The sequence below is a fragment of the Neoarius graeffei genome, chromosome 3, assembly GCF_027579695.1.
Source record: "Neoarius graeffei isolate fNeoGra1 chromosome 3, fNeoGra1.pri, whole genome shotgun sequence".
In the NCBI taxonomy this organism is placed as follows: domain Eukaryota; kingdom Metazoa; phylum Chordata; class Actinopteri; order Siluriformes; family Ariidae; genus Neoarius; species Neoarius graeffei.
In genome coordinates this window covers 26,971,492-26,990,657 of record NC_083571.1, presented here as the reverse complement: position 1 = coordinate 26,990,657, position 19,166 = coordinate 26,971,492, and the positions used below count along the sequence as shown (strand labels likewise).

At 42.5% G+C, this 19,166-nt stretch overlaps 1 protein-coding gene across 2 annotated transcripts in view; it reads right to left on the bottom strand.

Annotated features, from left to right (window-relative positions):
- The window catches only part of tll1 (tolloid-like 1), a 90,241-nt gene that overhangs the window by 47,635 nt on the left and 23,440 nt on the right, over positions 1–19,166 (bottom strand). For both annotated transcript variants that reach the window (XM_060916581.1, XM_060916580.1), the window contains exons 3-6: positions 11,398–11,508; positions 9,920–10,000; positions 7,399–7,575; positions 3,774–3,891 (exon numbers count right to left, since the gene is read on the bottom strand). In XM_060916581.1, coding sequence (XP_060772564.1) covers positions 3,774–3,891; positions 7,399–7,575; positions 9,920–10,000; positions 11,398–11,508 — 487 coding nt within the window. The remainder of the gene's footprint in view (positions 1–3,773; positions 3,892–7,398; positions 7,576–9,919; positions 10,001–11,397; positions 11,509–19,166) is intronic.

Here is a 19,166-nt window from a genome sequence, read left to right as displayed (position 1 = left end):
GTGAGAGAAATCTAGTCTCTGTTGGTCTTTAACGAGTGCATCAAAGTCAGGTTGAATGTCTGAGGCGGAGATGCGAAGCACAGCTGACAGATGATCATCAGTCCATTCGGTGTAGATATCAGATCTACAGATCGGCTCCGGCTCCTGCTGGTGACGTCACGCTATGTGATTAGCTGGACCGTTTGAAGGATGACATACAAGTTTGTGGTTGGTCTGGACAAATTACGGAAGTAGTTATCGCGGGATTAGGTTTCGTGGGATTTCATGTCATGTTCATGTCGCGCGCATTGCGTTTTTGTTGAACACAACTTCAAAATAAAAGCAATGCACATTCAGTCCATGCATGAGGTAAAATTAGAAAATACGTTTATTTTGTAATTTCTAATTAACCTTACGCGGGCCCGTCAGAATGAACCAAAGGGCCGGATGCGGCCCGCGGGCCGTAAAATGCCCAGGTCTGGTGCAGATGGAGTCTTGTTCTCGGACTCAACTCGGATCAATAGTTGACTCAACTCAAATTTTTTTTAATGACTTGGACTTGACTAGGACTTGAACACTGGGGACTCGAGACTGGATTTGGACTCGAGGTTTAGTGACTCGACGACAACACTGCTGCTTCCTTCGAAGTGTTACTCACAGGTCCTGTTCCCACTGTAATGTTCCTCACAAGTCCATGTTCCCTTCTTAGTGTAACTAACTGACCTGCTTTCCTTCCCATCATTGCTCACAGGTCCTGTTCTCTTCCCATCATTGCTCACAGGTCCTGTTCTCTTCCCATCATTGCTCACAGGTCCTGTTCTCTTCCCATTGTTGCTCACAGGAACTATTCTCTTCCCACTGTTGCTCACAGGTCCTGTTCTCTTCCCATTGTTGCTCACAGGAACTATTCTCTTCCCACTGTTGGTCACAGGTCCTGTTCTCTTTCCAGTGTTGCTCACAGGTCTCATTCCCTCCCCAGTGTTCCTCAAAGGTCTTGTTCCTGCCACAGTGTTGGTCACAGGTCCTGTTCTCTCCCTTAATGTTCCTCACTGGTCCTGTTCCCTCCTCAGCATTGCTCATAAGTCCTGTTTCCTTCTCAGTGCTCTACACAGGTCCTGTTCCCTCCCCACTGTTGCTTACATGCCTTGTTACTTCCCCTGTTGGCCTCAGACTTTAAGACCTTGTTCCTTTTCTAGTGTCTGGCACAGCCTATGACTCAGTCCTGATTTCTATCCCTGGTCCTGCTCTACTTGGCCTTTTCTATGTTCCTTATTCTGTCTCTCATCTTGTTTTAGGCTTCACTCTGCACAGCATGTGCCACCCAGTTCTCCAAGTCATGCATTTTTTTTCCAAAATAAAGTATACAAATAAGAAAAAACATACTCTTAGTGCTATATGCTACATTCTGCTAATCCCTTAATGGCGGTGTTTCCACTCTTGGGAATGGCAGCTCAGGAACCATAATACAATCTATTATGTAGAAAGAGACATTCAAAAAAAAAATGACTACATGATACTGCATGATATTGCAGAGAAGGGTCAGGATAGTAAAGTCAAAGCTCAAGCAATAGAGTGAAACCTTGAAAGTCAGTACTTATGCATGGCTAGGACACACAGGCATACACGCTGTCGTAATCTCAGTCAGGGCTCTATTTATATTGTGGATTAGAACACCTAAAGCCCTTATTTCATTGCCAATGATAGTGCAGTGCACGCACGCACACACACACACACACTCCGAGCACAGATGCAAGGAGCATTCACTGGCACTATCTATGACCAATCCTTCATACATACTGCAATTACACACATCACAGTGCAGTGCAGATATGTTTACGTTTACAAACTGGTGCACATGTGACTGGCACCTGACTGTTATAAGTCAAGTCGAGTCAAGTTTATTTGTATAGTGCTTTTAACAATAAACATTGTCACAAAGCAGCTTTACAGAATTTGAACGACTTAAAATAATGAGCTAATTTTATCCCTAATCTATCCCCGATGAGCAAGCCTGTGGCGACGGTGGCAATGAAAAACTCCCTCAGAAACCTCGAGAGGAACCAGACTCAAAAAGGGAACCCATCCTCATTTGGGCAAATGAGCCTGCATTTTATTATAACAGCCTGCAAATAATGTTATGTAATGCCTCGCTCCGACATTTCTTTCTCTCTTTCTCCCAATGTCTCCTCTCAACCTATGACCTTTGGCAACTTCCAAAAGGATTTTGTATTTCCATGAGTCTTTTCAGGCAACTCCAAGTTTGAGGTGTTTTCTCCTTCCAAAACGCTCTATCACACAAATATGGCAATGAAAAGACATTTTCTGAATGTTACTTGCCAAGAAGGACTGCATGTTCATCAGCTGGATAGCTGGAAATTGGAGAAAGACCAAACACCCCCTTTTTTTTTTGATGAACATGTGCCAATCTCGGCATGGTGGTGTAGTGGTTAGCACTGTCGCCTCACAGCAAGAAGGTCCGGGTTCGAGCCCCGTGGCCGGCGAGGGCCTTTCTGTGTGGAGTTTGCATGTTCTCCTCGTATCCGTGTGGGTTTCCTCCGGGTGCTCCGGTTTCCCCCACAGTCCAAAGACATGCAGGTTAGGTTAACTGGTGACTCTAAATTGACCATAGGTGTGAATGTGAGTGTGAATGGTTGTCTGTGTCTATGTGTCGGCCCTGTGATGACCTGGCGACTTGTCCAGGGTGTACCCCGCCTTTCGCCCGTAGTCAGCTGGGATAGGCTCCAGCTTGCCTGCGACCCTGTAGAAGGATAAAGCGGCTAGAGATAATGAGATGAGATGAGATGTGCCAATCTGGTACCAACAAAGTACTGAGACCCCATTCTGATGTTTGATGTGAACAGTAACTGACGCTCTTGCCCTGCACCTGCAGGATGTTATGCATAAACATGCTTCCGCATGATTGGCTGATTGGATAATTGCATGAATGAGCTGGGGTACAGGTGTTCCTATTAAGGTGCTCGGTGAGGGCATACAGACTGTATATTAGACTCCAATGCCATATTCGCCATGCTGGACAGGTGTTGATTTAGTGCTGCTTTTCTAAGTCTAGTCTCTCATTATTCTTCCTCTCTCCCTCTCTCTCATTATCACGCCGGCTCGTTAGATGCCATTCCACAGAACAATGGCCGGCCTGCTCAGCGTGGTAACGAGGCAGGAAGGAAAAGTGAGCTGACTGTAGTAAAGTCGTCTCCTCTGACACACACACTGCTTTGTTTTAAAAACACACACACTACAGGATACCCACATAACAATGAGAGGTGAATGAGTAAGAGAGTAAAAGTGTGTGCATGCGTATGTGCATGTACGTTTGCGTGCATCTAAAACTTTTTTCAAACTGCAGCAAATCTCATTTGAAGGAATACCAAACAAGCAAGCATCCAATTATCCCAAATCTACATTTACTTTAGAGCATGCCATCTTCTCTCTCTCTCTCTCTCTCTCTCTCTCTCTCTATTTTCTTTCTATTGAGACAGCCAAGAGTGCTTCTAAATCGACTGTGATGTGTTTCAGCATGAGTGCCAATACAAACAATGGTGTCATTTATTAACTCCACAAAAGCCAATCAAATCATCAGACCGTGTCAAGTACAAATCATCCCAACAGTCCGATCCTTTGAAATGAGTGCCACAGGAAAGTGTTCATCAAACGAGTTGCTTTTGTACTTTGACTAAGGCCTTATAAAGTGTTATACTCTTTTACATTGCAGCGTATGATCTAACGATTCAGCACACACTCACACACACACAAAGACGCACTCATACATGACGTCTCACCCGCAGGGACGGTATGTAAAGACGATGTAGCTCTCTTCATCTGTCTTTTCAACGAAGGTCACACAGGTCTGTTTCTCCCAGTGTCTCATGGCCTGCTTAAACATTGCTCGTTGACTGCCTGAGAAACACACACACACACACACACACACACACACACACACACGGACCATTTCCATGAAATATAACACCATGGATATTTTGTTTCACCTTTTCATATGAGTATTAAATACCAAAACCTAACAAGCATAGACGCCTCTACGCATGCCTGCATGAACACACACACATACACTACCGTTCAAAAGTTTGGGGTCACTTTGAAATGTCCTTATTTTTGAAAGAAAAGCACTAGATCACTTTAAACTAATCAGAAATCCACTCTATACATTGCTAATGTGGTAAATGACTATTCTAGCTGCAAATGTCTGGTTTTTGGTGCAATATCTCCATAGGTGTATAGAGGCCCATTTCCAGCAACTCTCACTCCAGTGTTCTAATGGTACAATGTGTTTGCTCATTGCCTCAGAAGGCTAATGGATGATTAGAAAACCCTTGTACAATCATGTTAGCACAGCTGAAAACAGTTGAGCTCTTTAGAGAAGCTATAAAACTGACCTTCCTTTCAGCAGATTGAGGCTACATCCACACGACAACGGCAACGAGATTTCTGTTTTTAAATATCGCGTTCACATGGGCAACGGATCAGTAAAATATCAGGTACATATGGCAACGCAACGCTTGCTGAAAACGATGCAATACACATGCCACACCACTACGTGCGCTGTAAGACGGTCCCATCGGAGACACCAGAACAATAGAAGTAGACGCATGCGCATAACTGCGCATGCGCACAGTGACTATCCCTGTCACTGTCACACGCACACACTTTCTCACTCCCTATCCTATGGATATAGTCCCTTTAAATCACGTGCTCGTTTTTTGAATGGAGACGCGGAAAGAGGAATGAATGGAGGTAGATGGAAGCCGGTACGCCAACATTCTGATATCCTCCAAAATTCTTTAATGGTCTGGAATAAACATCTGAAGAGGTGAGATAGCTCCTTTTTTTTTTCCCTATTTTTGCTGGCGGGATTGACTCTGCCCTAAGGGCTATTCTCTCACTCTCTCTCTCTCTCACTTTGCACCATTACACAATAAATATTCACAGTGAAAATATTTTGTAAGCGCGTTTCATGAACCAAGTTATAGGATTTGTTGACAACTCGCATCGAGTTCGTTACACTTCTACCCAGCGTGAAGCACATGTGGTTGTGACGTCATCGTAAACAAATCCGTTCTACTCATCCAGACGACTTTGCAACGGCTCCGTTGCCAGATTTTTTCACTCTGGAACCCGTTCTCAAAAGATTTCGTTTTGGGGCACCCAAAACGCCGGTGCCGTGTGGACGCCAGGCCGAAACGATAAACAATTTTATCAGATTCACCTGAATCCGTTGCCGTGTGGACAGGGCCTGAGTTTCTGGAGCATCACATTTGTGGGGTCGATTAAATGCTCAAAATGGCCAGAAAAAATGTCTTGGCTATATTTTCTATTCATTTTACAACTTATGGTGGTAAATAAAAGTGTGACTTTTCATGGAAAACACAAAATTGTCTGGGTGACCCCAAACTTTTGAACAGTAGTGTACCATTTCCGAACACACATTTCACATCACACAAATAGTGGAAGATACAGTGCCCTCCACGATTATTGGCCCCCATGTTATATAAAGATCAGAAAAACAGGTTTGAAAAAATCCACCTTTTGGTGAAGTCGCGTCATGTCACACTGAAAAAAATGAGAAAAATCCAACCTTTAATTGAAATAAATGTATTCAGAGAAAAACAAATCCCTCATCAAAAGTGCCACACATGTGACACTATTGTTGGCACCCCTGCATTTAATACTTTGTTCAACCTCTTTTAGCAATAAAACAGCTCTGAGTCTCTCCTATAACATTTTATAAGGTTGGAGATCCAGAGCAGGGCATCTGAGACCATTCCTCTTTACACAATCTCTCCAGATCATCCAGGATCCTCGCCCCTCTCCTGTGCTCTCTCTGCTTCAGCTCAGCCCACAGGTTTTCACTGGGGTTCAGGTCAGGGGACTGAGATGGCCAGGACAGAAGCTTGATTCTGTGCTCAGTGAACCATTTCTGTGTTGATTTGGACATGATGCTTTGGATCATTGTCCTGCTGGAAGGTCCAGTGACGAACCAGTTTTAGTTTCCTGACAGAGGCGGCCAGATTCTGATTTAAAATGTCCTGGTGTTTCATGGAGTCCATGATGCCATGTACCCTAACAAGGTTTCCAGGGCCTTTGGAGGAAGAACAGACCCAAAACATCACAGAAGCTCCACCATATTTTACAGTTGGGATCGGATTCTTTTCATTAGAGCCATCCTTCTTTTTACACCAAACCCACCCTGAGTGTTTATTGCCAAAACGCTTGATTTTTGTTCCATCAGACCAGAGAACACAGTTCCGGTCAAAGTTGTAGTAACGTTTCACAAACTTCAGGTGCTTACGTTTGTGCTTAACTGACAGAAAAGGCTTTTTCCTGGAACCTTCCAAATAATCTGTTGGCATGGAGGTGGAATCTGATGGTGGTTTTGGAGACTTGGAAACCCCAAGATTTTACTTTTTCTTGTAATTCACCCACAGTGATTCTTGGGGATTTTATTTTTTGCCTCTTACTCTCCTCCTGACTGTACATGGGGCAAAATAAACTTGGGTCCTCTTCCAGGCGAGTTTGTAACAGTTCCAGTTGGTGTCCACTTTTTTTATAATTTCCCTAACAGTCGAAATGGACATTTTCTGGCAAGGAGCTATTTTTTATAACCATTCCCTGACTTATGAAGGTCAACACACTTCTCCCTCATGTGGTTTGTGTGTTTTCTTATCTTTCCCATGTTGACAGATGACTAAGGGAATTTGGCCTCTGTGTCACCTCATATTTGTTCCCCAGTTAATCAGGAAGTCATGGATTACAGCTTGAAAGTTCCTATACATTCCAATAAACTCGAGCATGTACAATTTAAATGGGACACATGCTTCAGGTACATTGTGTTCACTGTCATTTCCAGGAGTGCCAATAATATTGGCACATGTGTTTTGTTGAAAATAATGATTTCTTAATGATGGACTTGTTTTTCTATGAATAAATTTATTTCAATTAAATTGTTTGGGGTTTTTTTTTTTCATTTTTTTCAGTGTGAGATGAAGCGACTTCACCAAAAGGTGAAATATCAAAATGTCATGATAATGACTGTGTCTGGAATAAAACACTTGAGGTTATGCTGTCAGAGGAATATAATCAACAACGGGGTTGGCGATTTGTCTCGAAACTGAGCTAATAGTATGTCCTTAAGTTGTTTTATTCCTCACAATAATTTGCCAAGGATTTTTAAGTTATTGTCCTTCTGACCAATCAGATTTGAGAACAGCTCTGTGGTATAAGTGAATATAAAAAGAATTTGCCCTGATGATGCTTAAATATTAAAGATGAAAAAGTGAGCCATTTCTGAGACCTTTAATCACGTCTTTGTGCTTTCAGGCTCACTCTGATTGGCCAGAGGGCTGTAACAGAGCAAAAACAGAAACAGGTGCACACACACAGGTTACTCACCAGTGAAGTTGCCTCCTATAACGTAAGGGATGACACCCCCAGGCCAGATTCGCTCTGCTCTGGAAGTGGCAGCTCGTGGGAAACGAGATTTACCCCCTCTCACCCTTCTCTCTCTTTCCCCACTGCCCACTGAGCCAGCTCGCGAGCTCTCCTCTTTACTCAAGTTCTTTGACAGGTCTGTACAAAGGAAGTAAACACATGCAAATATTACATCTTTATACCCACTAGGGGTGTACCACAATGCCACTATCCGGATCTGTACTAGGTTTTAAACCTAAGTGGGTGTGGCCTAAACTAAACTTTCTTAAATTTGCCGAAACAGGGACTCTACCACTATCCCCCATAAGTAGAAGTGGCAGCACCATGAGCACGGTGTGTGAATTCTGGCTCTGAGAGTTCCTCTACCTCAACTACAGTGGTGCTTGAAAGTTTGTGAACCCTTTAGAATGTTCTATATTTCTGCATAAATATGACCTAAAACATCATCAGATTTTCACACAAGTCCTAAAAGTAGATAAAGAGAACCCAGTTAAACAAATGAGACAAAAATATTATACTTGGTCATTTTATTTATTGAGGAAAATGATCCAATATTACATATCGGTGAGTGGCAAAAGTATGTGAACCTCTAGGATTAGCAGTTAATTTGAAGATGAAATTAGTCTCAGGTGTTTTCAGTCAATGGGATGACAATCAGGTGTGAGTGGGCACCCTGTTTTATTTAAAGAACAGGGATCTATCAAAGTCTGATCTTCACAACACATGTTTGTGGAAATGTATCATGGCACGAACAAAGGAGATTTCTGAGGACCTCAGAAAAAGCATTGTTGATGCTCATCAGGCTGGAAAAGGTTACAAAACCATCTCTAAAGAGTTTGGACTCCACCAATCCACAGTCAGACAGATTGTGTACAAATGGAGGAAATTCAAGACCATTGTTACCCTCCCCAGGAGTGGTCGACCAACAAAGATCACTCCAAGAGCAAGGCGTGTAATAGTCAGCAAGGTCACAAAGGACCCCAGGGTAACTCCTAAGCAGCTGAAGGCCTCTCTTGCATTGGCTAATGTTAATGTTCATGAGTCCATCATCAGGAGAACACTGAACAACAATGGTGTGCATGGCAGGGTTGCAAGGAGAAAGCCACTGCTCTCCAAAAAGAACACTGCTGCTCATCTGCAGTTTGCTAAAGATCACGTGGACAAGCCAGAAGGCTATTGGAAAAATCTTTTGTGGACGGACGAGACCAAAATAGAACTTTTTGGTTTAAATGAGAAGCGTTATGTTTGGAGAAAGGAAAACACTGTATTCTAGCATAAGAACCTTATCCCATCTGTGAAATATGGTGGTGGTAGTATCATGATTTGGGCCTGTTTTGCTGCATCTGGGCCAGGACGGCTTGCCATCATTGATGGAACAATGAATTCTGAATTATACCAGCAAATTCTAAAGGAAAACGTCAGGACATCTGTCCATGAACTGAATCTCAAGAGAAGGTGGGTCATGCAGCAAGACAATGACCCTAATCACACAAGTCGTTCGACTAAAGAATGGTTAAAGAAGAATAAAGTTAATGTTTTGGAATGGCCAAGTCAAAGTCCTGACCTTAATCCAATGGAAATGTTGTGGAAGGACTTGAAGCGAGCAGTTCATGTGAGGAAACCCACCAACATCCCAGAGTTGAAGCTGTTCTGTATGGAGGAACGGGCTAAAATTCCTCCAAGCCGGTGTGCAGGACTGATCAACAGTTACCGGAAACGTTTAGTTGCAGTTATTGCTGCACAAGGGGGTCACACCAGATACTGAAAGCAAAGGTTCACATACTTTTGCCACTCACAGATATGTAATATTGGATCATTTTCCTCAATAAATAAATGACCAAGTATAATATTTTTGTCTCATTTGTTTAACTGGGTTCTCTTGATCTACTTTTAGGACTTGTGTGAAAATCTGATGATGTTTTAGGTCATATTTATGCAGAAATATAGAACATTCTAAAGGGTTCACAAACTTTCAAGCACCACTGTATATCTCTAACCCTGACCAGGCAATTACTGATGAATGAGGCATGTTAATAATAGTGCGTATCCTATCCATATCTGTATTTGTATCTGTTTAGATCACATTATCGGTTCATTTGAAATAATATCCACACATTCACAATTAGAAATGCATTATTTACAGGGTTAACAGGAATTTGTTCCATACACCGTGCGTGTAATTATATGCCACATGCGGTATTGATGCAGTATCATATCGTCAGATTTCCTATCCACAGCAGTGAGTGGGAGTAGATAAGCTGCCCTGTCCTGCTTCCTAAGGCTCTTCTCTATGTGTTATCAAAGTCTTCATGTCTAAATGCCATGGTAGGAGGTTATGAAATTGAAGGGATCAGCAGATACTAAAATCAAACACCACGAACTATAAATATGCTCAAGATTCGGCTCAGTAAAGGTCAAACCCAGAAAATGAGAGAGACAGAAATGTGGACATGCCAATGCACTTGCACAAAAGTGACCTTACCGAGACCCAGTCGTCGTATTCTCTCTAGTAGGAGGTATAACTGCCCTCGCTTTTTCGTGGCGTCATGCTCTTCTGCTCCACCTGACAGAGACAGAAGGGAAAGGAAAATGCACGCTGTTGTATGTCAGGTGCTATGACATTGTGGGCATCTGATAAATGTTATGAATGCACCTCTTCCTGGCCAAGTGTATCAGGAATTCCACTGTGTGTGTGTGCGTGTGTGTGTGTGTGAGATCTTTACTGTCTTACTTGCCTTTTCATTTCTCTTCTATGGTCTGTGCCTCAATTGTCGTCATTCCGTCATCTGCTTTTGTCTCTTATTCGTTTTTCTAACTCACTTATTTATTCTTCTCCTCTTTCCTCTCTCTCTCTCTCTCTCTCACACACACATACACACACACACACTCTTGGTGTTTCCCTCTTTTTCAGTAACCCTCACTTGCTCTCTAATTCTCTCCCTCTGGAATGTCAAAGTGGACAGGAAAATCAGGAACAAACAAAACTGGCCAAGTCCGAGGCGCAGGAAAAGGCTGAGGTTAGGGATATGTGCACACACACACACACACACTGCAATTTGGCACTAACAAAGCTGTATACATTAATGTCTTCTCTGTATTATATGAATATGTCCTCAGTGTCTCATTAAAACACTGTGCTCGGTGTCAGTCATGTCCATCCTGGCGCGTTGTTTTTCATGTGCCGTGATCAGCAGCTCAGCCAGTTCTACTAACATGATGTCATTTGGATCGCATGGACTCAACTGACCCTCAGGATGCATTAAACATAAAAACCAGACATTATCCTGACACTAGATTATGACTAAGGATTAATGTGCACATCATCGAGGATCATCCTACAACCTCATGGCCCCTGAAGATGTCAGGTGAATCATGAAGAAGTACAGGGAGGATATTATTACAGAGCAACTCTCGTCACAACTCTATGTGTACGCACACACACACACCCAGATGCTTTGCTGATGCTGCTGCAGAGATGAGACACTGGCATTTATCAACTCTAATCTCCTGGGACCTTAAACTCCACCAATATCAACTCCTCCAAACATGTAATCTACTAAATATCATCTTACTCAAGCCCGCTAATCCGTTCATATCCTCCGTGCTGTCTCCCAGCTCGATATTTTGTACCTTATGAGTCTAAAATACACAAATACACTTCCTATTGCTCAAACTCTCTCTTGTTTATTCATAATATTTTCCATAAGCTAGCGTCTGGTGAAAATGATATTTAACAGCTCGTGACGGTTTCAAGCCAAGCTCTTAATAAAGCGTCATTCAAAGCGTGATATGAGATTAAGACATCGACCAAACATGGGGTTAAATGCAAATGTAAAAACTCGCTCAAGTTACACAGCAGAACCCACAGAGGGCTGCAGTGTGTATCTAACAATGAGTCTTCTGAATGCTGAATGGCGATGTTAGGTCATATGCTAATGCATGAGAAAGGTGGACTCTTACCTGACGTGTGCCCTTGCCTCATGTGTCGGTGTTGCGTGAGGTCTATCGTCCTGTCGACCTGAAACATTTTCAGATCCTCCTCATCCAAAGCGATATCTCCCCAAAAGACCGCTGTGGAGAAAGAGACAGAGAGAGAGAGAGGGAATACAGTATTAGGAAAGAAAACATACATAAACGCACATCGCCGAGACGCAAACACACTATTTTGTGAATTTCTACACGCTCTCCAGAACGAGTCATCGCTGTTTTACTGTAATCGCCGATTTAGGGTGTATTCAGACCAGGATAGTTCGATAGTTCACTTGCTTTGGTCCGAACCAAATGTTTTTTTTATTTTTTCATTTTGGTGCGGTTCGCTTTCACACTGTACATTTTAGTAAGCGGACCAAAATCTGTCAACAAAGCCACGCGCCCTGAGGTCGTTCAGCTATTGGTCAGAGACGACACGCGCACAAAGCGTTAAGTTCAAAAGTAGTCATGGAGGCTTTCCGTGCTGTTATTCTTTTTAATGTCATCAAAGCTATATGTTTTTTCCAGTTTTGACTGTTTTCACAATTGTGCGATTACTATGCTGTTGTACAAGTAATTTATCAACGACGACGACAAAGGGCAAGGCGGCTACGGAGGACAGCGCTGATGAGCGCACATCATGTTGTGACAGTTCTGGCTCTTCACGCAATAGATGAATTTCTTTTTTGCGTCGCTAGTACCGTCACTTTTTGAAAGAATGTCCCCAATTTTAATGTAGGTCTGACGGAGTTTCTTCACTTTTAGCCGACATTGTTCTGGGGAGCGCGTGAACCCCTTCTCCTTCATTTTCTCACTGAATACAGCAAACACGTCGGCATTTTTGTGTGTTCTCTCCAAAAGCTCAGATATGTGGACATCTGCCCATATATCCACAAGGGTACGCGTTTCTTCCTCGGCCCACGTTTGCCCCTACTCATTTTTTGTACTCTGTAGTCTAGCCTACCACTGGTCTGAATGACTGAACGACTGTTGTAAGGTTCCCTTGACAACCGAAACAGTGTTTGCACTTTGCGGTGGAGTGTCAAGACTCTGTTTCCCATAATGCTCGACAAACGACGGAAGCTCCCGAGGTACAAAAAAGCAAAACTGTCGGATTAGGTCCGGTCTGCTTTCACACCTCCAAAAGATCCGCACCAGGGTTCCTTTGGTCCGGACCGAGTCCGACCTTGCAGCTCAGTCTCGGTCCGCTTGTTTGGTCCGGACCAGAGTTCGGTGGTTTGTATTCAGACCAACCCAAAAGGTCCGGACCAAGGGAAATTTGGTTCGTTTGGTCCGGACCAAACAATGTAGGCGTGAATACGCCATTAGATATTTAAAAAACAACAAGGTCCACTCAGCCGCTGATCCTGCTGATGACATCATTTCTGAAGAAAGAACGAAACCCTAATTAGCTTTAACACTGAAACTATTCCTAAAGGATAAAAGTGGTGGTTGTGTCATTTTGTCTCACACAAGGACACACAGAGAGTTAGTCAAACGTTGCATCACTTTCCAAGAATTATCCCAATTTCCTTCTGACTCTAATTCCCAGTATGCTGTGCCCTAGCTTATTCCCGGACACGCCCAGTATGTCGTATGACATTCTTAATATAGGCTGTTGCCGAGGAGATCGTAGAAATGCCTGTCATAGAGAACATAATGAAATGTGCGGATACGCATGTGTGGCAGAAACAAAGAGGTATTTAACCTTGGTGCTGAACAAAAAATAATAAAGGGGAAAAAAAAAACAATGCAAGGCTTGTGTTTCAATGAAATCGAAATGGGTGCACACCCATGTGTGTGCGTGTCCATTCTTCATTCTCTGCTCTCGCACAATACTCTTCTCCAGTCTCTAACAGCGCTCCGTATTTGATAAGTATCAGCGTCTTCTGTCTCTTGGGACACTTTCAGTTCTCATTAAACACTGGATAATACCCTCTATTAGAAAACACAAAACCTAAGTATAGAGCTCATGTCATCTCACTTCCGCCCTCCGTGATTGATGATTTAGCCTCAGTTTTACTGCTTGCACGAAGTGAACTTTTCGTTAAAGTGTTACTTTCTGCACCGATGATTGTGATACACTCTAAATGACAGCAACGTTGGCGCTATCGATGTTGCAAAGTCCAAGCAATCTATAGAGGAATAAAGAATGCATGAATCCATACACTTGTATAAAGGGATTCAGTGGAAATGCTGAAACAGCCTTGAGAAAACGCTGAGGTAACATCTATCTGTAAGAACACTGCAAGCATGTGACTAGACAAACTGAACCAACACCAGGGGTGGGCAAATCAGTAGCCCGGGTGTCTGGGACGAGCAAATCTGGTGCCTTGGTTATTCGAGTTTATTTCGTAAGCTGAATCCAGCAGTCAGTTCAACAATGAGAAAAAACTGGGTACTGAATAAATACAGCTTCATACAGTGGTGCTTGAAAGTTTGTGAACCCTTTAGAATTTTCTATATTTCTGCATAAATATGGCCTAAAACATCATCAGATTTTCACACAAGTCCTAAAAGTAGATAAAGAGAACCCAGTTAAACAAATGAGACAAAAATATTATACTTGGTCATTTATTTATTGAGGAAAATGATCCAATATTACATATCTGTGAGTGGCAAAAGTATGTGAACCTTTGCTTTCAGTATCTGGTGTGACCCCCTTGTGCAGCAATAACTGCAACTAAATGTTTCCGGTAACTGTTGATCAGTCCTGCACACCGGCTTGGAGGAATTTTAGCCCATTCCTCCGTACAGAACAGCTTCAACTCTGGGATGTTGGTGGGTTTCCTCACATGAACTGCTCGCTTCAGGTCCTTCCACAACATTTCCATTGGATTAAGGTCAGGACTTTGACTTGGCCATTCCAAAACAGTAACTTTATTCTTCTTTAACCATTCTTTGGTAGAATGACTTGTGTGCTTAGGGTCGTTGTCTTGCTGCATGACCCACCTTCTCTTGAGATTCAGTTCATGGACAGATGTCCTGACATTTTCCTTTAGAATTCGCAGGTATAATTCAGAATTCATCGTTCCATCAATGATGGCAAGCCGTCCTGGCCCAGATGCAGCAAAACAGGCCCAAACCATGACACTACCACCACCATGTTTCACAGATGGGATAAGGTTCTTATGCTGGAATGCAGTGTTTTCCTTTCTCCAAACATAACGCTTCTCATTTAAACCAAAAAGTTCTATTTTGGTCTCATCCGTCCACAAAACATTTTTCCAATAGCCTTCTGGCTTGTCCACGTGATCTTTAGCAAACTGCAGACGAGCAGCAATGTTCTTTTTGGAGAGCAGTGGCTTTCTCCTTGCAACCCTGCCATGCACACCATTGTTGCTCAGTCTTCTCCTTATGGTGGACTCATGAACATTAACATTAGCCAATGTGAGAGAGGCCTTCAGTTGCTTAGAAGTTAACCTGGGGTCCTCTGTGACCTCGCCAACTATTACACGCCTTTCTCTTGGAGTGATCTTTGTTGGTCGACCACTCCTGGGGAGGGTAACAATGGTCTTGAATTTCCTCCATTTGTACACAATCTGTCTGACTGTGGATTGATGGAGTCCAAACTCTTTAGAGATGGTTTTGTAACCTTTTCCAGGCTGATGAGCATCAACAACGCTTTTTCTGAGGTCCTCAGAAATCTCCTTTGTTCGTGCCATGATACACTTCCACAAACATGTGTTGTGAAGATCAGACTTTGATAGATCCCTGTTCTTTAAATAAAACAGGGTGCCCACTCACACCTGATTGTCATCCCATTGATTGAAAACACCTGACTCTAATTTCACCTTCAAATTAACTGCTAATCCTAGAGGTTCACATACTTTTGCCACTCACAGATATGTAATATTGGATCATTTTCCTCAATAAATAAATGACCAAGTATAATATTTTTGTCTCATTTGTTTAACTGGGTTCTCTTTATCTACTTTTAGGACTTGTGTGAAAATCTGATGATGTTTTAGGTCATATTTATGCAGAAATATAGAAAATTCTAAAGGGTTCACAAACTTTCAAGCACCACTGTATAACTCGTCTCCTCTCATTATCTCTAGCCGCTTTATCCTGTTCTACAGGGTCACAGACAAGCTGGAGCCTATCCCAGCTGACTATGGGCGAAAGGCGGGGTACACCCTGGACAAGTCGCCAGGTCATCACAGGGCTGACACATAGACACAGACAACCATTCACACTCACATTCACACCTACGGTCAATTTAGACTCACCAGTTAACCTAACCTGCATGTCTTTGGACTGTGGGGGAAACCGGAGCACCCGGAGGAAACCCACGCAGACACGGGGAGAACATGCAAACTCCGCACAGAAAGGCCCTCGCCGGCCACGGGGCTCGAACCCAGACCTTCTTGCTGTGAGGCGACAGCGCTAACCACTACACCACCGTGCCGCCCAGCTTCATATATTTAAGCCAAAAAAAAAAAGCATTACAAAGTCATACAGTGGATATAAAAAGTTCACACACCCCGTTAAAATATGTTTTTCTGATGTAAAAAAATAATAATAATAAAAAATGAGACCACAATAAATAATTTCAAAACTTTTCCCACCTTTAATGTGACCTATAACCTGTACAATTCAATTGAAAAACAAACAAATCTGTTTGGGGGAAAAAAATAAAAAATGTACAATAAGCTGGTTGCGTAAGTGTGCACACCCTTAACCGAATACTTTGCTGAAGCACCTTTTGATTTAATTACAGCATTCAGTCTTTTTGGGTTCACACCTCCCATCAATTAAAATGACTCTGATTCACCCCAAATAAAGTTCAGACATTTACTCAGTTGCATCCTCCAGCAAAAGCCAGGGTTCACAGAGAGCTCACAAAGCATCAGAGGGCTCTCATTGTTGAAAGGTATCAGTCAGGAGAAGGGTACAAAAACATTTACACAACATTAGATATACCATGGAGCACAGTGAAGACAGTCATCAAGAAGTGGAGAAAATATGGGACAACAGTGACATTACTGAGAACTGGACGTCCCTCCAACATTGATGAAAAGACAAGACGAAAACTGGTCAGGGAGGCTGCCGAGAGGCCGACAGCAACACTGAAGGAGCTGCAGGAATTTCTGGCAAGTACTGGTTGTGTACTACATGTGATAACGATCTCCCGTATTCTCTATATGTCTGGACTATGAAATAGAGTTACAAGACTGAAGCCTTTTCTTACAAAGTAAAACATCCAGGCTCAGCTAAATTTAGCAAAAAAAATAAAAAATCAACTCTCCCAAAAGCATGTGGGAAAATGTGTTATGGTCTGATGAAACCAAAATGGAACTTTTTGGCCACAATTCCAAAAGGTATGTTTGGTGCAAAACCAACACTGAGCATCACCAAAAGAACCCCATACCCACGGTGAAGCACGGTGGTGGCAGCATCATGTTTTGGGGTTGTTTTTCTTCAGCTGGAACAGTGGCTTTAGTCAAGGTGGAGGGAATTATGAACAGTTCTAAATACCAGTCAATTTTGGCCCAAAACCTTCAGGTGTTTGCTAGAAAGATGAAGATGAAGAGGAATTTCATCTTTCAGCACGATAATGTCCCCAAGCATACATCGAAATTAACAAAAGAATGGCTTCACCAGAAGAAAACTAAAGCTTTGGAACGGCCCAGCCAGAGCCCAGACCTAAATCCAATTGAAAATCTGTGGGGTGACCTGAAGAGGGCTGTGCACAAGAGACGCCCTCGCAATCTGACACATCTGGAGCGCTTTTGCAAGGAAGAGTGGGCAAATATTGCCAAGTCTACATGTGGCAGGCTGACAGACTCCGACCCAAAAAGACTGAATGCTGTAATTAAATCAAAAGACGCTTCAACAAAGTATTAGTTTAAGGGTGTGCACACTTATGCAACCAGCTTATTGTATGTTTTTTTATTTTTTTATGTTTTTCTCCCTAACTTTGTTTTTCAATTGAATTGTACAGGTTATAGGTCACATTAAAGGTGGGAAAAGTTTTGAAATTATTTATCGTGGTCTCATTTTTTTTTTTACATCAGAAAAACCGATCATTTTAACGGGGTGTGTACACTTTTATATCCACTGTATGCAATAACATTAATGACTAAACAGCTGTCTTTGTACTGAAGACTCGATTTGGCATCAGCGTATCCTGAAGGCGCGAGCGGCCAGCGGAGCTTTGAGCTGGCACGACAATCAGAGAGAAATTTCCTCCAGCGCTGAGACAACACTGTTCCGATGACAGGCTGCAAGTAGACAAACAATGAGAAAATGTTTGTGTAATGTTTGTATAACCCGGCCATTAACACTACGCATGCACGGCAAACTCAACCACGAACACCAGTGCTTCGTTTTCATTTGGTATCTACTTAAAATCCTGCTGGGACATTAATGAACTTTATACCACAGCTTTACTCTGATGAATTCAGAAGACTAAACTCAAAAGCCCTTTGTTACAATATGCATTATAAAGAAATTCGACTGAACGGGATGACAGAGCTGGGATTTGGGATTGGGGGCGAGAAAGGGTTTTGTGTAATCTGCACTAGAATGAAATGATTTGACACAACGAGGAATTATAATGTCAGTGTTGGGATGGGTGCATCGGATAGGGGCTGTGTTATTTAATCTGAGCAGTGTAATCTCCACTAGATTGGGTCATAAAAAATATGAGATTACACCTCATCCCAGTGAGTCATATAAGAAGTTTAACATACCACCTAGCTTATCCTTTGATTTATTCTTACGAAGTATGAAATTATACAAATTATTGACAATGAAAATAAGGTGTTTGGAACCAGTGTGTGCGTGTGTGAGGGAGAGAGAGAGAGCGAGCGAGAGAGAGAGAGAGAGAGTGTGTTATTTGGGGTCAGGCAGCTGGTTTAATCCATGAGAGCTCTGTCCTTAGATGATATGTTTATCTCTCTCCAATTACAGAGAAGGGACAAAACTAGTTCTAGGAAAGAAAATGACACACCACACATCCACAAACACGCATAAAAAAAAAAAAAAACAGATAATTGGCACTTACAGAAAGATTGTGAGGTATTGCTAACATTGTTGTTGGTTCAACATTTTCTGAAAATCCTTCTGTTTTCCCTCCATTCCCTTGCTTTGACAACAGAGATAATTAGTCATGCTTTTGCTTTATGTTTCGCTCACAGGTAGGAGCCGAGTTTCAAATCAGAACGGAGTACGATTTATCCGTTTATGTACTGCGTCTGCCAGACAGTCCCCTGTGTCCATGGTTGCTAGAAGAAAATGTGATTTCCTTTGGACAAAAATAAAATGAGAAAATGAATCCAAACACGACGATTGAGAATGCAGCGGCATATACGCAACGATATCTGAGTAGTGTGTTTGTGTAAACACGTGCGGACACACACACGCATGCACACAGTCACTCACTCACTCACACGTCAGTAGTTATATAAATGAGTATCCGGGGACGATGAGGAAGTGTTTCTTGAACTAACGCAACAGGAGTCCTATGAGGGACATGAGCAACTGAAGTGACGCAGAGCATTCTGGGTAAAAGCCAACAGCAGTTCCTTAGAGGTCTGACATTCTAAGGAAGAACAGACTCAAACACTTAATTTAGTGATATCAGAAAAAGATGGGGGTGGGGATTTTTTTCCACGTCATCAAATAAACTCAAAGGTCAGGAGTAGTACGTCGGAAAAGCATATTGCGACTTAATATGTCATATTGTGTTCCATACAGGACACTTTTCCATGGAATAAAAACGTATTCTATTCCCTTCTAGAAGGTTTCATTCA